At 42.3% G+C, this 22,838-nt stretch overlaps 2 protein-coding genes across 2 annotated transcripts in view; one reads left to right on the forward strand and one right to left on the reverse strand.

Annotated features, from left to right (window-relative positions):
- The first annotated feature begins 378 nt into the window (after nt 1-378).
- On the forward strand, nt 379-8,406 carry tubg1 (tubulin, gamma 1). Its single transcript, XM_063904789.1, has 11 exons — nt 379-705; nt 1,086-1,198; nt 2,078-2,245; nt 2,334-2,402; nt 4,105-4,184; nt 4,273-4,399; nt 5,459-5,545; nt 5,991-6,140; nt 6,246-6,398; nt 6,566-6,727; nt 7,208-8,406. Exons 1-11 carry the CDS (start codon nt 657-659, stop codon nt 7,403-7,405), a joined length of 1,356 nt encoding a protein of 451 aa, XP_063760859.1. The 5' UTR covers nt 379-656; the 3' UTR covers nt 7,406-8,406.
- Nucleotides 8,407-9,696: 1,290 nt separating this feature from the next.
- plekhh3 (pleckstrin homology, MyTH4 and FERM domain containing H3) overlaps nt 9,697-22,838 on the reverse strand; it is a 30,499-nt gene continuing 17,357 nt past the window's right edge. Inside the window, exons 5-13 of the mRNA XM_063904531.1 lie at nt 21,326-21,483; nt 18,777-18,900; nt 18,011-18,308; nt 15,809-16,016; nt 15,493-15,620; nt 14,737-14,857; nt 13,813-14,301; nt 13,499-13,690; nt 9,697-11,911 (exon numbers count right to left, since the gene is read on the reverse strand). Coding sequence (XP_063760601.1) covers nt 11,741-11,911; nt 13,499-13,690; nt 13,813-14,301; nt 14,737-14,857; nt 15,493-15,620; nt 15,809-16,016; nt 18,011-18,308; nt 18,777-18,900; nt 21,326-21,483 — 1,889 coding nt within the window. The 3' untranslated portion in view covers nt 9,697-11,740. The remainder of the gene's footprint in view (nt 11,912-13,498; nt 13,691-13,812; nt 14,302-14,736; nt 14,858-15,492; nt 15,621-15,808; nt 16,017-18,010; nt 18,309-18,776; nt 18,901-21,325; nt 21,484-22,838) is intronic.

Genomic DNA, 22,838 nt, shown 5'->3' on the forward strand with positions numbered 1-22,838 from the left:
TTTAGAATCCAGGTGGCAATTTTTTTTTGCAGTAAAATGATGATACTTTACTTTCACTTTAACTGAAAGTCAGCAAAGCTGTGACTTGGTAATTCAGCAGAGCTCTGATTTAAAAAAAATGAATTCTATGAAACATTTATTTTTTTGACATGGTTAGGCTTGGCACTATAGTTGACTGTTAATTTGACGGTTAATTTGTATATATTGACTTTTGTGCCTTATTTATGCCTCTTGATGTGTGCGTATATATCGAACAACAAGATAGAAACACAATGATACTTCCTGCAAAGACTTTCAAAATAAAAATATCAAATTAACGTACAGGCAGCAAACTAGAACCAGAAGAGGAGCCTTTTTTCGTGTTATTCCTTTGAGTTCGGCTTGTGAAAGTAGAAATTCTGTATGTGTTGCCCGGATTTTTTCCATTAAATGTGTCTGTGTTTTATGACTCCACACGCTCCGATACAGTAGGCGGCAGGAGGCAGGGGTTTGCAACCCGCCATTAAACAGCAGAAGAAGTCCGCTGCAGCGTCACATCAGCACCAAGCGGGAAGCGGCGGGCTGGTTGTGGTGAAGCGTTTTCAGCAGCAGTCTGCTTTTCTTGTAATATTTAGCTAGCAGACAGATAAACAGGCTAGCTAAATAAGACCAAAAATATGCCTCGGGAAATCATAACTCTCCAGCTTGGACAATGTGGAAATCAAAGTATGTTAAAGATGATGATTTTGTAAGATTGCTGTGTTATCATGCTTATATCGTTAGCCAATGTCCAACATTTAAGTTAGCTAGCTAGGATGATCTATGGTGTAATGGCGTTATCTAAGTATCTAGTAATCTATCTTGCATTTTAACGTAACATTAAACAGTAAACGTATAACCTATACTAGCTGAATTTTGGCTAAAGGGGTCTACATGTATTATAATAAAAGTGATCGTTAACTAGCTATGGTTACCTGTCTAGTGTCATTTGTGAAACTATGCAGGTTCTGGTTGATGGTGTTCCGTGTGTCTAATACACTTGTAATCAGTTAATAAAAGTGACATGACATTACTGTTTAGCTAATATGCTGCTCTCTGTGTTGCAGTCGGGTTTGAGTTTTGGAAGCAGCTGTGTGCAGAGCATGGCATCAGTCCAGAAGGGATTGTGGAGGAGTTTGCAACTGAAGGGACGGACAGGAAGGATGTTTTCTTCTATCAGGTGACTACCACTACTTAAATTCAATTAATTTGATCCACTTATGTAATTGCTCTTTCTGTGAATTACATCCTTGAACAATCCTCCCCTTAAATATTCGTTTTTGGGGAATATATTGCAATGTTTTAAGATGTTGCTTTTTACAATACAAGTATCCAGAAGTGGGAGAAGAACTCAGATTGTTTTACGTAAAAGTCCTTTTTGTGCATCATGTATCATTTTAGTTGTATACAAATTAATTCACTGGATTGTTATTAGTCATGCATTAATGTGTTTATCATTAGGTGGACCTACTTTAATTAATTCTTAAACTAGTGTTCCATATCTTAACCTATAATTGCATTTCATAGTTTTTTGTATTAGTTTATATACGTTTTGTAATATTTTATAATGTGAATATGTAAAGTTACCAGTAACTAGAGGTAGAAAAATAAAGTAGCATAAAGTGGCAATATTTAAGTAAAGTACAAGTACCTCAAATCTTACTTAACTGCAGTACTTGAGTACTTCAATACATTACCCCACTGTAATTGTCATATTTGGTTGCTATGATCATCGCTATGAAGACTTTAATGCATTTTCTATAAATATATTTTTTTAATACAGGAAATAGAACAGTTTATTTCCAACCGAACTTAATCTCATACACTCCTGTCTTTATTTGTTTATATTTTTTAGTTTATTTATTTCTGTTTGGGATTGCTTATTGTCTTGTTTTTCTCAATACTTCATTTGTATGTGGGTTGATTTATTTCTTCCGCTGCAACAACATTATTTACCACTAGATGGAGTAGTTGCATTAAAACCTTGTTCCTGCAGGCAAACGCAGGACATGGAAACTATATCACTAGCTAACTCCTGTTTCTTCATAAAACTCCCCAGGCTGACGATGAGCACTACATCCCCCGGGCAGTTCTCCTGGATCTGGAGCCGAGGGTGATCCACTCCATCCTCAACTCTCCGTACGCAAACCTTTACAACCCAGAGAACATCTACCTCTCTGAGCATGGTGGAGGTGCTGGGAACAACTGGGCTAGTGGATATTCACAGGTAATCACAAAAAAAACCGTTTGATTCTTTAACCTTTAGAAATAAAACCCGATCTAAAGTTCCACTTGTGTTTTTTCTTTCTGTCTAGGGCAAAAAAATCCAAGAAGACATCTTTGACATCATCGACCGGGAGGCAGATGGCAGTGACAGTCTGGAGGCAAGTCTACTGTTTATCACATACACACTGTCCCTGGGGGGTTGGGATCAGGGCTGTGGCTGTATTGCATCTTAACACTGATTTAAAAGTAACTTGATACTGTGGTGTGTTATTTCAACTGAAACTGTTAACTGAAGGCCAAACCTCAAATATGCACAAAAATATTTACAGTATTTGTAGTTTGAAGGAAGTACGGTGAGCTTCAGTTCATACTGTTAAAATACACAAGAAGTAGAAATGAAAGTTGGAGAAATATGTCACACACTCTCCATATGCAGTTCTCTTTTATTCTGATGAGTTTACTTCTACAAAATCAACAATAACTGATAGTTAAAAGTCATCTGAATAAAACAGAAGCACATATGGAGCCAGAGTCTGATGAAGCCTTTAGAAATGGCAGGAATTGGTCTGAATAAAACACATTATGAGACAACAGGACCCTGGAGACAGACATGTAAAAAGGCCCCTAAATCCTAGACAGAGAAAGACACTTCTCTTTGTGGTTTACTGCCTCTTTCAGTGACATTTTACCAGTGAAGCTCAGGTGGCGCCTGCCCTTCCCATTTGGCGTGTTCAGGGATTCATCTATCAGGGTTTTGTTTAACCGGGTAACAGCCATACACAAATGCCAATTTTACCCGTAACATTTTAAACTGATGCAAGAAAACCATATTTCTGTTTGTCAGAAACGGTACAATTACTCAAAAAATATGAAAATCATGTCAAATAGACCATCAGACAGCAGAGACAGCTTTGTTTTTAATGGAGCTCCAAATAAAACGGTATCGATGTCTGGTCAGTCTGCTGTTGGAGGAGTGGCATGCAGCAGGCTTACACTGAAACTGAGATTTCTGAATTAGATATTTTCTTTTACTATCCTTTTTTCTGTAGAGGTAGTAAAGAAACCTTAACTCGGGATTTATTTGTTGTATGAGGTACAATATATCACACAGCAGCTCTAAGACAGAAGAAAGTCTAATTTTCTGCTCCGCTCTAACGAATATTTTTTGCTAGAAAGTGAGTGGGGCCGTAATTTTGGCCAGAAGTGACGTTATCTAGACACACCACTGATATTTTATCTGAATATTATCAGAGAACACTAATATGTACTGTCTAATACTTTGTAGTCTTTCAGTCAGGCTCTTAAATCTTCGTTGTGGCAAAATAGAAATGAATGACTTGTTTAAAACTATGTTCAAATGGTTCCTGTCATCTTAAAGCTAGCACAGCCTCAGCCACGCCTCACTATTATTTCTAGCTCGTTTTTTTTTTCAGCAGCCAGCCTCTCATAAAATAACACTCGCATTTCCCCTCTAAGGTCTGCAATTTCTGTAACTCATTCACATTATGACCCCACATCATTATTTAGTGTGTGCACTCATGTGTGCATAGGATAAGAAGGTGGGCCGAGCTGCTGTGAGCGTGTGTGTGTTGGCAGGGTGTGGCGTGTAGAGCGTCTGGTGATAATAGCCGGGCGAGTGTTGGAAGGCAGGTATTACAGGGCGGTGTTGGGGGGGTGAGGGAGCCTATTTGTGAGGTGGGGCTGCACTCCCATTTATATAACTGCCGAGGAAAAGAGGCATTTGCTCACCCACACACATTTGGGTTTTCTGCATCAGTAGAGTTTACAGTAAGCCTTACACACACGTGGCACATGCTGTAGCAGCAACTGCGAGTAATGAGTAACTCTTTGTCCCTGCAGGGGTTTGTCCTGTGTCACTCCATTGCTGGGGGGACAGGATCTGGGCTGGGGTCCTATCTGCTGGAGAAACTCAACGACAGGTCAGCAAACACACACAGAGAAACATTTTCACTCGCCAAAACATTTTTCTTTTTAGTGTGTGAGAAATCTATATTTTCTGATCCCCAGGTACCCAAAGAAGCTGGTGCAGACTTACTCTGTTTTCCCTAACCAGGACGAGATGAGCGATGTGGTCGTTCAGCCATACAACTCGCTGCTCACGCTGAAGAGGCTCACCCAGAACGCAGACTGCGTGGTGAGCAGCGGCACTACTGAATGAATGTTGATTAATCCCATTGCGCTGTTTGCTTTAAAACGCTGCCATGGATCTAATAACCTCACAACACATTTTTTTACAAGCCCCGGTAAGCTTGTAATTGTGTCACCGTTTGAAACGACCAAACGGTTCCACTAGCAATGAGCTGAAACAGGAAACACAAAATAATTTGACAAAAACAAAGTGCCAGAAAAATTACGATGTGATGTCAGACTGTTAAATACATTTGGCCTTGTGTGTTCTGACGTAAATGTTGAAAGGTCAAAAAGCAGCAAGCTGTAAAGACATCAAAGACAAATTACATTTTACATGAATACATTTCCAATGCCATCATTTCATAATGGAAAAACATAGTAAACTGGACTCATTTTTGCTGCTTTTAATGTTGTTTTCAAGTGATTTAAAAGACTACACCCCAAAAAGAAATCACTAATATGGAGACGGATTATGACTTCCCCCTCTCAGTGTGTTGCTTTAGTTTTCAGGGATTATGAATTGACTAATATTAATATACACTTTAACCTACATTTCCTTTAGTCCAACTCCAAAGCAGCTGACATCATTTCTAAAACTACATGACAAAGGCGTCTAATGTTCCCCCTCATTTTTGTTTAAACTCTCACGTTTTGGACCAGTGCAGCACACTAATAAAGAAGGGAACTGCAGCCAGCAATCAAACTTAATAAACCCCAGTCCCAAATTGTTGATTGTATTAGTCTGAGATGCTCTAACAGTTTAATGGTGTTTCCTCTCTAATACCTACTTCCTGCGGGGTCTTGCATAAGGTCCTCACGGAGATCAAATTAGCCAGAGAGTTAATAGAATCTGCCTCAGAATCCGTCCCCCTGTTGCAGACGTACAGTGTGTCTTTTATGTTCGGCTTTGCCGGCAACAACAGTACACTGTGCTGCTCCTTAACGCTCCTTAACGTCTTACTCTTTCTAACATCCTGGCAGTGTGTTGACCTTGGCTGTGTTGTTGTGTTGGAGGGAATCTCTCCACTGTTTTCTCTTCATTTCTCCGTGTGTCGTCAATCAGGTGGTGTTGGATAACACGGCTCTGAATCGCATCGCCACAGACAGGCTGCACATCCAGAACCCGTCCTTCTCCCAGATCAATCAGCTGGTGAGTGAGAGGCGTCACTCTCAGTTGTTTAGTCAGCAGGTTTTAGTTATACTTCTAGACTACCTGGCTGTATTCAAACAAAGGCCAAACAGCGAGACAGGCTGTACCAGACGCCTGTCGCTTAAAAAATTAAAAGATTCACAAACTAGTTCGACGAGTCCGTTGCACGTCAGACTGGATTTCTGCCTTCTTGGAAATGAGTTGCACATGGCTGCTTTTTCCTAATGGTATATCAACGTGCTCGACAGGAGCCATATTTAGATATAATTAAGGCTGATCTCCTTTTAGGACTAGTCAATTTTGGAAAGGAAATCACTTAAGCTTAGGGTCAATTCAAGAATGAATAAATGAATGTGATATGCCTAGCTCCAACTCATTAATTTGTAACATCTTCCAATGTAGATTCTATTTAAAGCTGTGTGTGTAATAAACTCTTCACACACAGGTTTCCACCATCATGTCTGCAAGCACAACCACCCTGCGCTACCCGGGCTACATGAACAACGACCTTATTGGCCTGATCGCATCCCTCATCCCCACGCCCCGCCTCCACTTCCTCATGACTGGCTACACACCTCTAACTACTGACCAGTCGGTGAGTGTAGATCGGGGCAAGCATTAAATGACATTAGAAAACACGCTAACAGTCAAAATATGAAATGCTAAATGTCCTTAAATCCGTTAATGCACTGTGCTTCAGGTTGCTAGTGTGAGGAAAACCACAGTGCTGGATGTGATGAGGAGGCTTCTGCAACCCAAGAACGTCATGGTGTCCACAGGAAGAGAGAAGCAGCTGAGCCACTGCTACATCGCCATCCTCAACATCATCCAGGGCGAGGTCGACCCCACACAGGTACAGACGCACAGCCTACATAATGATTCAGGTTAGCAGTTAATAAATCAAAGCTAGAAATGTGAAGAAAAAAGAAGCTATGTACAGCCCTAGCATGTATATATTCTTGTCAATTCCACATAGCTAAGCAAGTTCTGGGAGTATTTACATTTTTCATACTACCCTAGGTGCATAAAAGCCTCCAAAGGATCCGGGAGCGTAAACTGGCCAGCTTCATCCCCTGGGGCCCCGCCAGCATCCAGGTGGCTTTGTCCAGGAAGTCCCCGTACCTGCCCTCTGCCCATCGAGTCAGCGGCCTGATGATGGCCAACCACACAAGCATCTCGAACGTAAGTGCTCAGCCTGTTCAGTGGCATTCTCTTCCAGTGTGTGTTTATACACTCTAGACCTGTTTGCTCTGAGTCAGTATTTGGGGCCAGCATTGTCCTAAAACTGAGCGACCACAGCAGCAGTTATAGGGGAATTCCACAAAAATTAGGTTTTGGATTGTCATTCTGTGAAATTCCTTGAAACTTTAAATGTTTTTTTCCCTTTTTTTGGTTTAAAACATGATCTGTTAAAAGTTGAAACCTGTGATTTACACCATTTATAAAAAAAAGCCTTTGTCAGTTTGATTTCAAAGCCATAATTAAGCTCTTACAATTTCTTTTGTCTTTTTAAATGTAGTCGTATATTTCAATTTTCATTCAGTTTTACATAAAAGTAAAAAATAAATCAAAAGTACCAATGGTTTAGATAAGTCAGAATAAGCTCCTGAAACTTTCCAGGTATAAGTTTTGGTTTTGATTTCCTGTGTTGCTGTCCCACAGCTGTTTGAGCGTACGTGCCGGCAGTACGACAAACTGCGTAAGCGAGAAGCCTTCCTGGAGCAGTTTCGCAAAGAGGACATATTCAAGGATAACTTTGACGAGTTGGACAACTCTCGGGAAGTGGTCCAGCAGCTGATAGACGAGTACACCGCAGCCACGCGGCCTGATTACATTTCCTGGGGCACGCAAGAGCAGTGAACTGACCCTCTTCGTCTTGAATCTCAACTATAAAATACTGTCCTCATAGATGATTAGATAATTTGTTCTAATTTGTTCAGTTTTCAAACATTTTCTCCTACATATAAGTGTCCCACGATAGACAGGTATTGGCCATAGCTGCTTCTTTGAACCAAATATCTATTGGCTTGTTCTAGCATTAAATAGGTTTGTGTTTCAAAATGTAAACAAGACTGATGGATGAGTGGAAACAGCCACTGTTATTATATTAGTCAAAAAGTCAAATCACTTTTTCTGAGCTGTATCACATCCTGGAGATTGTTAAATCCAGTTAAAATACAATAATCCTTGCAGTCCAGGGAAGTGAAAGTCAATTCTCCTTTCTTACAAATATGTGCAGAAAACATTGATTTGTCTTTGTATAAAGCAATCTATAAATGTCTGTTAATAGTTTTTCCCTTTCTCCTTATACTCACATTTCCCGCCTTGTAGCCTATTTGGTTTTCAGCATTGCAAGAACATGTGTTGCCTTGCTTTGGTCTATTTTTATACTGAATACAGTATTTTGTGCAGTTGAGTTACGGTCAAACCTCCGCCCCACACAAAATGATTGCCTTGAATAATGACAGCACGACTGACAGAATCTGTTGCATGATGGGTAATGCAGGTTCTTGCATCCCAGATATTTCTGTCATCGGGCCGTCACCTGTCTGCTGCTGACACACATTGCTCTTTTGTTACGGCTGTACAAAACCAAGTAGAGTCAAGTTGGGCTTGAGCCAAAAATGTTATAAAACATGCCCTATATTAGAAAGGCTTTGACATTTTAACAGCATTTGCCGAGTTCAGACGAACAGTGTACAACAATGGATTTTCTTTTAACCCTTCATCTCCATGCCTGTATATATGCTTCTAAGCTGATCGCTGACATTCTGTGTATTGTCTTAAATGAATATACTGTTTATGTTGCTTTGCTTATTGGACCTGTTTTGAAATGGTTAATAAACACATTTTGTATTATTTATTATGTTCTACTTGAAATGTTTTATGTTAAAGAGATTTTAGGTGTTTCCCTTTTCTGTAGTGTGTTCTGTAGGCTTTAGTGCATGTAAAGGGTCTGCAAAGTATCAAATGTCTCTCCCAGACAGCCCCCTTCCCCCTACTGCCGGAAAAACCTCCATTGGACTCCTTTGTTTACTTCTGTTACATAGTAACATCACTGTGTAACATTTGCACTTCTATTGGCTAGAGCTCCAATACATTTTGTGTGACATGCTAAGGGGCAGAACATCTCCAAGCAGTTGACCAGAGGTAGAAGAAGTACTCAAATATTGTACTTGAGTAAAAGTCCTGTATTCAAAATGTTACTCAAGTAAAAGTACTGAAGTATCAGCAACAAAATATACTTAAATTACCGAAAGTAAAAGTAGTCATTATGCAGATTGGTCCATTTCTGAATAATATATATGATATGTCTTGATTATAATTATTGATACATTAAAGTGTTATCAAAGCTGGTAAAGGTGCAGCTAGTCCCAATGACTTTGTATACTGATGGGTAGCTTGTGAATTTACTCCAGGTCTAAATAAAGTCAGATTTCAGTGTTAAATATTTCACACCATTAACCCAAGACTGTTAAAGTAATTAAAGGTAACCTCTGTTACCTCGGAATTGAAATGGAATAGAAGTAAAAGGTCACATAACATGTAAAGTACAAGGATCTCAGAATTGACTTACGTACAGTACAGTACTTGAGTAAATGTACTTAGTTACTGCCCACCTCTGCCAGTCACAAATGAGCCACCCCACTAACCAATCAGAGCAGACCGGGCTGTGTCAGACAGAGGGTGAAGAGAGGTGCTGCAGCACAGGCAGTATGAGAAACAAATAAAAAACGTCCTGAACTTTAAGCATGTTAACTTGTCACAGAGGCACAAAATACAAATATAAACCTGAAAATGAGCAAAGTAGGGCCCCTCTACGGGTTGTTTTTGCTTTCTATCTACAAAATGATGAAACACTTTTCTCCTCACCTGGAGCTGCAGTGTACTTGTGGTCGTTCATCTCACTCAGTTAAGGCTCATTACCACACGGGAACGTAAAGGCACTTAGCAGCGATTGCCTGACCGACCATTGTTTTTGACCAGAATAACTCTGGGGAGGCAGCTCTCAGCTCTGCTGCTGGCTTTTTATAAAATGTCTGGCTGAAAACAATAGTCTTACACTGCTTTGCTAGTCAAGGCTAAAGCAAGCACTTTTTTATGTAAAAGGAAATGAGGGCTCAAGCTGAACAACAGAACCAAACATTAGATATGGTAAAATGGTGCTGTTTTATTAATTACATACAGTATTTATAGTTTTTATTGCACTTCCAAGTTAGTTAAAAACAAACAATAGTGCATTTAACTATACACACATTACATAAAAAGGTACCATGCAGCATACAAACAAGCTTAATACAAAGCATCAACATCCGCAGATTGATTTGTTTTATTTTCATACTTGTGGCTTAGAGCTGCCTGCAGCTGCAGTAGAAAAAGCAAAGACCTGCCTCTGCGCAGGAGACGGGCTGACCGTGCAATGACTCGTCAAGGCCTTTCATGGTGAGGAGATTTCCCTTTTGAGGCTGGTTATCACATGGGGTTGTGTTTCAGACAGAACTCTAAAATGATATTTACAAAGCCTATCTATGGTCTCGGATTCTTAAAAGGGAATTACTAAATTAAAAATAAGGTGTACAATGCATACAACAGGATGTCTCTATATCTGTTTGACATTCAAGTTTAGAGAACAAATATAAATGTGAAAACAGTCAAATATAAATCGGGGGATCTTTCTGCTTTGGGAACATTTCTTGTTATAAAAGCTTATTTAAAAAAAAAAAAACATCTTTGGTCCATGCTCAAACCCATGACTGGTAAAACTTTGGCTTCGTATGAAAACTCCAACAATGAACACAAAGACGGAGCTACACAGGATTTACACATCTGCTGTAAGGAGCTGAACCAAAAGCACGTTTTGGCATTTGGTTACAAAACAAATCTGGGTCTGCATTTAAGCATAAAGAACAGTAAAAAAAAGTTTGCATAAATAATACTAAGGAAGCATCCATGGCCTGATTAAAAATGTTTATGCTCAAATAGAAGGGGACGGATGGGAACTCCAAGGTAAATATGGCATCACTTGTTAAATGATCCAGATCTCTGACTGGGGGTTTTGTGTGTCCTCTAAGTTTAGATTTTCCCATTATATATACATTGTGATCATAATAAAAAGAGAAGCACCTGTTATTTTCAGCAGAGTAGAGCTGCATTAGGATAGTAACTGACATGAGCAAAATTATTCAATCAGTCAAGTGTTAACCAAGTTTCGTGTCGAGGATTACAGCCAAGACAAGCAGCACAATAAGGGACACATGAGAGCATTTGGTCGGAACACTGTACAAACAGCTCCAAAACCTTTGGTTTCTGTGGGAAAATATCAACTCAGATCCCGAATGTAAAATCCAGGAAATGGTTTTCTTGATCAAACACACATACAGAGACTCGCACTGATAATCCCATGGGTAAGAGTCTATATGGCAATCGCAGCCCAAGTGACTTAGCTACAGAGTTCAACATCTGTTTCCAGTTCCCAGTTCACATGGCTGACTGCATCAACAGTTCCAGGTAATGCAAACCCAGCCGGGACCTTATGAAAACTGACTGTCTCAGCATAAGGGCACGTGAGAGAGAAAGTGTGTATGAAATAGCTAGAGCCAAGGTGGGAGGGCGTGTGTGTGTCACTCAATGTTCTCAACACTTTTCCAGCAGTGCATGAGGGACGACTGCTTTCTAGGAAAGGCAATACAAATATGGCACACATCGAAAGTAAGAAAGAAAGAAGAGCGAAGGCGTAGCGAGTTCACTGTCAGCCATACCTTCACGAGGGAGCACCACAGTTTATTGATGTCATAACTCACGGGGGCTCACGCTAACATCTCACATTGTCGAGGGGGGTGGGGTGTCACCATGTAGGGTAACAGGGGGGTGGTTGCGTGACAGGATGGGGTGGAGGGTGTTTGACAGCTCATCAGCAACCGCATTGGTTTCTGTGGGTTTCTGGCCTCACTTGCAAAACAGAACCCCCTTGCCTTCCCGTTCCCTCCCTCCCATTGGCCAGCTCCTTCAGCTGGAAAGCTCAGCAAGGGTTTATTTTCACGGATGGGGAGTGAAAACAGCCCTCTCTTTGTTTTGGCTGCCGTGCCGTTCCCAGTGGAGGAGGCGTGGTGTCCTAAAGGACTTGGGCAGGGCCTCATAGGGGCCACGTGGAGGAGGAGTGTGGGGTGGTTATGGGTGTCCGGGTAAGGGTCCTTCTCAAACTGGGTGCGAGGGCAGCTCCAGGAGGGTGGGTGTGCGTGTGGGGGCCAGGTGACAGAAGCCCACCTCCGTGCTTTCTGTTTTGGTGAAGTCTGCATCTTCCCCCTTCCCTCGCTGGCGACGGATGGCACTGAAATACGCATTCATCAGCTGCATGATCTCAGTCAGCTGTGACAGGGAGGGAGAGAGAGAGGTCAGATTAGTGGCAGTCTCAGTGTCTGTCTGGCACTGTCACAGGAGGGTGGAGACGGATGATGTCATCCATTTGAAAAATAAATAAATAAAAAAGTTTCCTAAAAGCCAAGGATGATTTTTTTTCGGTGAAGCTTTTGGGGAACACAGACAGACACCCTTGGTCAGAAAAAAAAGTCTTACATGTGTGTGGACATTATATCACTGACAAACTGTATTATACAGCTGTTGCAGACAAAAGAAAGGGCACTGCAGAGGAGTTCATCCCTCTCTCAGTTTTCCTGACCTTGGTGGACATGACCACCAAACCACCATGACCAATAACCTCACTTTGCTCCTGCTAATGCTTGCCTAAACATGGTGTGTGACAACACAACTAAAACAGTCTCCGGGTTTGAACCTACACCTACTTTTTAACTTTAACTGTAACCCATGAATGAGCAGCTAATCTCGCCCTCATCCTTTACTCCAGGCCAAACCATAATAACCCGCTGCAAATCCATTTCACTCGCTTTTTTCCCTTCCCAGTAGCTCAAATTTATGGTACATTTATGTGAGAGCAATATGAGGCCTTACCTTCATAAAAATATGAGACGTACTGGGCTCTGCTTCAAATCGCCTGTGAATCCAATAAATAACTAAAAGCCACTTTTGTGCCCATGAGAGATCACAGAGGGATTTTTTGTTCTGAGTGGGAAGATGCGGGCAAATCTGCCCTGTGAAAGGCAAGATTTGTTCTCTACTGAAAAAAAGTCTGTTTGGAAGAACATCCATGTTTCTGAGAAAGGTTGCCTAATATTTTAATCTGACCACTGCAATAAAACTCCCACCCCCCAGTTGCCATTTAATACCAGGAAGTTGGACTTTTGGTGGCTGGCGTCGGCTGGAGACCAGGGGCAGGTTGTGTGCTCTCTATTTAGACCAAATTAATGAGTGTTTTTAAAGTGGGTCAGAGAGCTGGAGGGAGGGGAGTGTCATGAGCAGACAGCATGCTTCTTTCTCTTACTCTGCAGAACACTGCACGGTGATAAGGCCAATTGGCCGTGCACCATACAAAAACTAAATCCTTGCAGTGGAGATATATTGTTTCTCAGCTTGGTAGAAACACAGCTTGAATAACGAAACATTTTACTGCCTTTAACCCGGTGCTTTTGGATAGAGTGTAAGAAGTCCGTGCATTGAACTTGACGTCACCCATTGGTTTATGGACTATGATTTTGAAGCCTCAAGTTTGGCATTTTGGATGTTTCAATATCTCAGGTTTGAGTTCTTAGTTCTAAAATGTAAACACGGAGCAACTAAACCAGAAAACACATTGATAGTGATCCATCAATCAGAAGGTATTTATTGAAAAAGAGTATGAACTCATTAGGAAAATGATTACTGATGTGATAACTAAAATCAAGTCAGGTCATTTTCTCAAAGAATTCTAATCAGACTTTCTTTGGCAAACAGTGGAGTCGCCTCTGGCTATACTGTAGAGAAAATGCAGGTCTAGGGCACTTCTGCATTGGCTTCACTTTTCACACATGAGGGTGGCCCCTTTGGCGCGAGTCACTATACCTTGGTGGTTTCAAACATCAGATCCCGATCCCCAGCTGTGATCTTGAAGGTGTTGCTATCAGATACCCCGTAGGAACAGATCTGGCCATAAGGGAAGGACTCCAGCGCCTCTGCCTCTCCCTGTCGATACAGAGACACGGATGTAGCGGCTACACCCAGCCACAACTTCTGGGAAAAACTCCCTGTCGAACTCTGGAGGGAGGAAGAGATAAGCAGATGTCTGAACAGTTCACAGTTATCCTTTTATTTACCTCAATAGGTCAAGTGACTGTCAAACATTGAGAGAGCTGAACCTCAGACTCGACAATACTCACAATATAAAAATCCACTTCATAAAGAGTGCATCCAAAGCCTGACCACTGGCGTGCAATTGTGAGGTAGGCAGCGATACTGTCCCTGTGGCTGTAGCCAGCCAGGCCTTTCCAACGCTCCAAGATGGACGCCATGACAGCCGCTGCCTCCTCCTTCAGCCGGCTTCGCAGACGCATGTCCTGCTCCACCTTCTGCTTGTGGGCTGCTGTAGCCGTGTGGCTCCACAGTGTCCCTGCCAGGAGGCCCGTGTGGAAGCGCTGCGTCGTGGGGCAGCCCTGATCCACCACCTGACAAGGAGGCAGGGCCTGTTGTGCAGAGAGGGACATGAGGACCTGATCTTCTAGTACGTGACCTGGGAAAAGCTCATCCAGAGGTGGGCAGGGGGCATGTGTGCTGAAGTCACCCATCAGACACTGAAGCCTCAATGAAGCCAAGACCTGCAGGTCCTCTTCACAGGCTGGCAGCTGGCCACGCACCACCATCTCATGGCACTGCAGCGCAAAAGGCCATAGCAAGGACAAACAGGGCGAGAGAAAAAAGGAGGAAAAGAAGGTACAATTTGTCATTAATAGCCTCACTCCTGCCATCAATCCCTTGCTACCCCACCCTGTTTTATTTTCTCCCATAACTCTTTTATGGGAGTCCTCAGGAAAAATGTTCTAATGAAGCCAGTGCTGGCTGCCTTTTGCCCACTTTGCATCATAGCCAGTGCTCTTAGTCATGCTTTTTATGCTTTATCGCAATCACAGCCCATAAGACATTAATGATTGTTATGTAAAAACATAACAGTCCAATGAAAAAAGAGGAATGAATCGCAGCAGGAATGTAAATTAAATCTCACTATCAGCACGGAAAGGGCCAATCATAGCAAATACACTCTCAAAGGAGAACTATGCCCTTTGTGGAGTTGTGTTCTGCTCCATTACCTGCTCAAAGAGGAAGAGATACTCAATGCTGTCCACTGATATGCTGTCAGCATCCAACAGGCAGTAGAGCTTGAAACATAGCTTCCATTGGGCTTTAGACTCTGACTCTTTGGTCGACAGGCTGCAGAGAAGGGGGACAGAGGGAGTTAGAAAGGGAACAAATATACAATTTCCAAATGGAATACTAAAAATGTAAAACCATGTTAATATGTTACAAGACACTGCTGAATGTGCAATATTGTTGTTAAGTAACTTGGCAGTTTGACGAGTTTCATGTTTACTCTGTGCCTCAGCAATGTGAGGACGCAAATGTCCACACATGTTAAAAAAGCATGTTCCTTTTAATTCCAGCTGGATGCCTTATCATTTAGTTTGAGACTCTGCCTTGCACAACCAAATTACATCAGCTTCACCTCGGCTAACCAGCGGCTGGCTGGCTTCGCTGACAGAAATAGTGACACCAGTCCAGTTTCCCAGCAGGGTGTCATGTTTGACCAACAAGACCAGACAAGGTCACCAGTTATCAAGGATACAGGATAACGTTCAGCATGGGAGTTGGGCTAGCAAAGATAAATATACAATCCACAGCTCTGTTTGCGTTCATCTAACAAGTGACACATAGCTCAGATTCCTGCCAGACTTAGACAAGGTGTTTTGATAGCGTGTCTGTCTGCTTGGTTTTTATTGTGTCTGACTTCCTCTCTGGGTTTGTCTGTTCTATTTAACAGGGTGAAGACTGAGATTTATTCTTCAAACCTGGTCAGGATGTCTGCGATCAGAGCACCGCCTGGAACCGGCTGCTCCCACAGTGCATTCTGCTCGTACAGTGCAAACGTGTTTTTGCTGTCCTGCAGGCCGAGTTTCTCTTGCATCCTTCGAACAACCTGATGAATTGGAGTGGGTTGAAAGAAAAAGATGGACACACAAAGGGTTCACATATTGAGAGTATAAACAGAAGACGCAAATGCATTGTGTGTTTGTAATGATTTAATAATGTCACAAGACTCAATATTAGGCTAGAACGTTTGTGAAGTGGTGCTATAAAGAAGAATACAGATGAAAGTGCGCTAACCTCATTAGCGGTAGTGTGTGAGCTTATGTAGAGCTGGCAGGATAGTGGGCCAGGATAGTGCACAGTGCACAGCATCTCCTGTCGGCTCATCAGCATCTGGATCTCCTCCCAGGATGGCACACACTCCCGACACTTGGTCTTCTCCAGAGCCTCGCTGATGAATGACGCATAGTTATCCATCTCAGACTCAGGGTTCTGGCTCTGGATCCTGCGCAGAAAGAGTGACAGTGAGATGGGTGGATACGTGCCGTGTGTGGAAGCCCATTTAAAATGTGTAGATATTTGCCAGCAAAATTAAAATTTTCAACAGCTAAAAGGGAAAACTTGTTCATGCACGTGATGTAAACAGTGATTCAAAGTCTGTAAAGTGTTATGCTAGGATTATGGACTTTGCGTCATCCTTTCGATTCAACCAAGTTCTTTATTTTCCTTGGGCTGGCAATGCTAGAAAGTCAATGAGGCGAGGAATGACAAATGTTCTCACTATAGCTCTTAGGGACTTAAAAGGCTCAACATCCCTCAATCCTTCAAAGAAAAGGAAAATGGCAAAGAAAACATGTTTGACTTTGGGTAACGCATGAAACAGGAAAAGGTGTTTCCGCTCCTCTGAACCTGGGTGACCTGCCACTTCCTCCCAGCGGAGTGTCCAGGAGTGGTAGGTAAGTGTGTGTGTGTGTGTGTGTGTGTGTGTGTGTGTGTGTGTGTGTGTGTGTGTGTGTGTGTGTGTGTGTGTGTGTGTGTGTGTGTGTGTGTGTGTGTGTGTGTGTGTGTGTGTTGTTGTTTTAAAAGAGGGGACACAAACCCAGCAGACAACACACTCGAACTGGAGCCTGATGTCTAACACACTTTGAGTGTGAAAGGTGTGAAATACAACCTGATGCAGTTATGAGCTCAGCCCTGTGTAAACAAAAGGAAAAATAGGAAGGAAACAATTATACTACGACGGCCGTTCCAAAACACACAAAACGGAGGACAGAGAGAGGGGAGCAAGAGGGCCAAAAAATATTCTGCCAGACAGAGAGGCCCTCTCATTCCCTCAAATGTCTTTCTCTCTCATAACTATATGGCCACAGGGTGGGATTTGTCCTGCTGAAACATAATTAGGAATGTTCCACTGAGTCTGTGTGATCCTTCCTCTCCTGTCTTCACCCCTCTCTGCTTTTTCCTCCTTCCCCCCCACCCCTCCTCCTCTGCTTTCTTTCTTCTGGCCTCTTCTCTCTGACAGCAGACATTCCCTGGGGGTTTCTCAGGGCACTAGGAGAGTGGAGGAGGGTTTCTGGGCCCACTTCCCAGCTCCAGCTTGAGCTTTGCCCAGCTGCAGCCTCAGCACAAATCCACAGTGTGTGAGAGAGTGCGTGAGAGCGATGGCAATACGAATCAAAACACACAAGCAGCGTTATTATGAACCGCCATTGCATGCAACTGATCCGTTAGCTATAGGCTGACTCCCGGCACAAACATATAGATAGAAAACTAGTGGTTTGATGGTATGGCGTTAGACAGAAAATCTGGAGCAGGAGATTAGCACTGCTAATAACTTAGATTAACATGCTTGACAGAGGGGCTAATTCAGACCTGTAAATTCCGCCTTTAAACACTGGATCTGTCTGGGGGAACATGCTAACAATGTGAAGGCATATCACGCAACTATATCTAAGCTGGTGGTTTGCCGTGCTGGCGCCTGCTTTTTTGTTCGCCGTCTAGACCCCGTGCTTTCCCTGCTAATGCACCCTCCCAGTTCACTTTTATCTCTCAGCATTCAACCCGTCCTTCCTCATAACCAACAACCGACTCCTGGTCTAATGTGCTTTTCTCATGGGACTGCATCTTCCGTTCACATTTGACTTAGATCACTTCTAATGTCGAATCATATTAATTAGTATAAAATAAACACTGCATAATTAGGTGTTATTTCAGTTACTTTTATGTCAACAGAAGGAGTGCTGTAGTGTTTTCCACCTGTCTTCCATAAGTCCTGTTTACAAATGAAAGCCAGCAAAAACAAGAACATTTTCAATCCGGAATTACAAGGAGACTTTGTGAGCAGCTCTATTCAGTGACAAGGACTTCACCTGATTAAATTCATATATATATATATATATACATATATATATATATATACTTCACTCACTCACTGACAACTCACTCACTCACTCACTCACTCACTCACTCACTCACTCACTATCCTCTTGTGTTGCTTACCTCTTGAGGTGGAATCGCAGGTACTTGAGCACGTTGGGCCCAGGCAAGAAAGTGCAGCTCATGCAGGTGAGAAGCTGCCAGTAGCGGAGGTGTGCAGCAGTGTACGGAGCAGGTGTGTAGCTGGTCTGCTTCACTAGCTGGCAGTAGACCTCGTCTCGGAGAGGTCGTAGGTCCAGGCAGGTCTGCAACACGCCCTGGATGATGGGAACCGGCTCCCGTGCCGACTCTAGCTGCTGCAGGCAGTTAAAGAGTTTCACAGCCTCTTCACGTACCGAGCCGTAGCCTTTCCCGCTGTGGTCTGGAAAGAGGAGGATGAGCAGGAGAATTTTGTATTGCTTCAATTTATTTTTCTCAATTCTTTTACTTCTTCAAGATATCTAACATTTTCTGTGTTGTGCCTTGGTTTGAACTTATTTTACTAAACACAGCCAAGTCAAGAAAAAGCCCATTGTGTTAAATGCTACCCCTGAGCAATTCTAACAGAGCAGAGATAACACTTCCTTCCAATTAGCAATAAAGTCCTTGAGCAGTGTGTTCTCAGGCTTGAGTGGTCAGTTTCAGTTGGAAAGCATAAAATAAGTGTTAATATAGTAAAGACAACAGCTCGAGAAACACTCAGGCAGTGTAAATCCCACTTACTAGATCCAATTTAAAATTAGCACTTTGTAGTCTCTGCAAATTATGTTTATTATTCTTATCATTTTTACCTGTAACTTCAGACACTGTTGCTATGATAATACATGATGTTAACATGTTAACTACTTACATGTGTGCTCCAAGCTGCCGTAGGGAAAGGGCAGCAGAGGAGCGTACAGGGGGCCCTGAGTGTACTTCAGGATGGGATTGTGCAGGTAGATGTGCTCCACTACCTCTGGGTGGAACTTATTCTCCTAGAGCAAACAAGTGATAACAAATTGTCAAAATAATATCCTAACACACAGCAAAGAACACAAGTTCATATGCCTTCAATATGCCTGCTGCCAACCTGGAAGCAAGTCAGCGAGGGGGTGATTGAGTATGTGTGTTTGTCTGTGAAAGGTGATCAGGGTCGATTTGACCAGGGTCACAATTCAGCTCTGGCAACTTTCAAAGCAGCAGGAAGGTCAAGTGATGACCCAGCAAACCAAACTAGCATGACTGAAAGGTTATATGTTATCGACTGGTGTCAATGGGTTTAGTGTTGCGTGTGTTTGTCTCTTTCCCTGCCTATGTGGATAGGATGCCTTCCAGCGGTACAGATGGCTTCCATGCTGCTGCCCTCTAGCACCTGTTGCTCATTAGTAACGTTGCCACTGCTCCGGCTCTCTCCTGCCTCTGCAACCCCCTCAAACCAGCCACTGTTTCTCTCTGGCTACAAGACAAGCCTGCTTTCCCCCCGCCTTAGTGGGGCAAAGTTGACGCATTCTTCAATGGTGTTTGGTGCACACTAGTGCAAATGTGGGAATGAGATGCTGCTGTGTGGATCACATACAGAAGATCAGAGCAGCCCAGATGAAATTCATACACTGTACATGCATCATTAGGCCCATTTGGTGTTTCCCAGACATATGCAGCAGTTGGACATTTTGTAAAATGCATATAGTCTATTTCTTGCCAAAGCTATATGAGAGGATTGAAACAAGTTTCAAGTCTGCCCAGTAGATATGAAGACGTAGCCTTACTTAGCATGACGCTAATACTAAGACATGAAATGGGGACGTGACTTCCTGGAGTCTCTGAGTTTTGCTTGGCCAGTTTTTTCTAAAAATAGTTTAGCCATAACCATCATTTGTGTTGAATATTTCCTTATTTTGTAACGAGTGGACAAAAACAAGACATACATGTTAATAAGTGAGCTTTCGCGGGGCTGCTGTGCCAGTTTCTGTATCTGCTTCAAAATAGTCTTTATGCTTAGGTCAGTTAGCCAGGTGCTGGCAATAGTTTTATAATTAAAAAATCACTTTTTCACTCAGCATAAAAAGAAAACAAGCTCATTTCCTTCAAAAGATAATTGTTGTGTATTACAAGTGGGTACTGTTTCACAGATTTGTTAATAATTTTTTGCAGTTATGATAACATTATGCTCACAAAAGTAATGTGCTCAAATCTGGTGATACAGCGACATTGCTTAAGTTACAAGTAGGTCAGTGGAAGCAAGACACACAAGCAGTCAGATGATAAAACAGGTTGTTAAAACACCCGGAGTTAAGATAGATTATCGGAACCACTATTCCACTAATCCCTCAATGCACAGGAAAATGTGGTGACAACTAAATTATACATGGTCTGAGTTGTGCTAAGATGTATGCGTGTTAACTGTGATGGATATTTACAGTCAAGGTCATACCTTAACACTATATCTGTCCTTTCAAAATGGTATGTGTGGAAGACTTTTAGAGCAGTTCAGCCATCTAATCTGGTCTTTCTCTATATGACACATGGCCTCCGGCTATATGTCCAAAGCCAACACTGCAACCCCGGCTTTCCCTTGTGTCTGTGGCTGGAACATAAATCTATGCTTTAAAGATAAGCAGCAGTCCTCATGTCACGCTTGCAAATACCTCACCTCTATAAGAATGTGTGCCTGTATGTAAAAGTGAGAAAAAGAGAAAGCAGCAAACTGGGACAGGGAAAATGTGAGAGAGAAGAATGAAGAAGAGACTTTAGGGAGGGAAATGTGAAACAATGAAAAAGGAGCTCTTTAAAAGCAGGCCTCCTCTACTTCTCCAAAATGTAAGCATGGCCCCTTGTGGCGAAGCAGACAGGGGCAGACGGAGGCAAGCAGATTAACCACTCTCTTTGAGATTAGACACTCTCGTTGGGAGATTACAGAGACAGGAGGCCAGGCAAAGGACTGCTTATCTGGCCCTGCTGCTTCATGCTGAGCCCTCCTCCACCTCTTTTGCCAAAACTACCCTTCGCTGTAACTCAGGGGCAGACTGATGCAAGAACAGTCATCTGTCAATAAAATTCCAGCTTTCCAGTTTCCAGTTTTTTAGCAGCCCATGGTCCGAAAATATGTAAATGCCTACTCATTCCATATGAAAAAGTAAAACAAATGTGCATCCTTAAAAAAAAATCCCACAGATCTCAATTTTCAAAGCACTCAGTAACTGAAAAAGACATTTTTCTTTACACTAATTCTCTGCCTCAGGTATTTATAGTATGTATTGTCCATGTGTGCTGGAATAGGATGAGATCATTGAAAATGTTGAGGCAAGCAGAGGAAACTTTGGACTTTTGGCCCAATGAGGCCGTGTGGATTCCATGGTAACGGGGGAGGGGGGTAGATGTGTGTATATGCTTTTGTGTGTTTGTGTGTGAGCGTGGGCTCACCTCGATGTCTCGAATCAGGAGCTGTGTTGGTGTTTCCACTGGTGCTTTGGTATCAATGGTTTTCTGGATGGCACATGCCCAGTGCACGGCCTCGTTGAAATGCTTGGTGTACAGCCTGTAGCAGTGCTTCCGCCCATATACTGTAATGCTCCAGTGGCCTGAAAGAAACACACAAAAAAGCATTTTAAATAAATGGTACTGTGGCCAGTGGATAACGCAATATAATAATTGATCAGCTTTCAATAGAATGTAATCTTGATGAAATCATATATTGCACATCGCACTTAATCAGCCCAATATTTAAACAAACAGTGCTTACATTTAGATATTTGTTCACTTCAACTTTACTCACACAAGACCCAACAATAATAGGCTTTACCATGTAGTCATTTCATATGGAATATGTTATTTTGACTGTGCTATATCCTGAAATATATTTTTATTGAGATATGAAATGAAGTAGAACATTTTTGCCATATCGCCCTGACCTGCCACTTGAAATTCAAACTGCAACTGTAAAAAAGGTGAAATGTTCTCTGCATAGGACACTTTGCGTATCTGGCGTGAATCACTTTCCATAACTTCCTCTCTCGGTTTTACTGAGGATCAAGGGTCAGCCTGAGAGAAACCTCAGTCAACGTCAAAACCAAACAACCTCAGTTACTCTACAGATGAGAGGACAGGGTGTTAAACCGCTCGGTGAGTCTCCTCTTAGACAACCTGAAATAAAAGTGAAAAAAGGCGAGCTTCCTCCTTGAAGAAAGGAAGTATTAGACATACCCCAGTCAGTGTGGCCTGATCTGCAGCCCCACGGCTGTTATCAGACTTTCCTGCTACGTGACTTGGCACTACATCCTTCTTTGTCTTGGTTCTTCTTTAACCCAAAAATTAAAGGTTTAACCCACAAGATTATGACATGGTGGTATGGAAATTAGCACTTTCTTGTTGCCCTTACAATTCCTGTGCTGTTAAGTACCAGTGAAGCCAATGATGGAACCTTTAAAAAGGGAACTAATATTTCATTGTGACAACCAGAAAACACAGAGGAAGTAAATATGTCATGCTCAGTGGTGTAGAAGGAACATAAAGTCATTCAGTAGTGAAACACTAAAGATAGCTTGTGACAAAGCCACTATTGAAAGAGCACTTCCATCTGGAAAAGTCCCCTGGCATAGTGAGTAAGTAAGAACTATGTTTGAGCCTAGGTTTGTACAATGCAATGGGTTAAATTGTGTAGGTGGTTTGGGGAATTCAGCAGGACATAATCCCCTTGAATTTGGAAGAAGGCGACATGTTTGAGTAATACAGAAACTAGAAAAAGGACAAGTCATCCCTGCGTCTCTTCTTTGTTGCTTTCATCCCAGGAGAGGATATGAGACGTGAGTTTTGTAGGCAAAACGTATGCCACAGCTGGGGCTTCCCAAACCTACTCAGAATTACAGCACTTATGGAAAAGGGGACCACAAGGCATCACTTAAAAGAAAAACCCTGAAAATGTACTACATAAGTCTTT

The sequence above is a fragment of the Eleginops maclovinus genome, chromosome 16 (assembly GCF_036324505.1).
Source record: "Eleginops maclovinus isolate JMC-PN-2008 ecotype Puerto Natales chromosome 16, JC_Emac_rtc_rv5, whole genome shotgun sequence".
Taxonomy (NCBI): domain Eukaryota; kingdom Metazoa; phylum Chordata; class Actinopteri; order Perciformes; family Eleginopidae; genus Eleginops; species Eleginops maclovinus.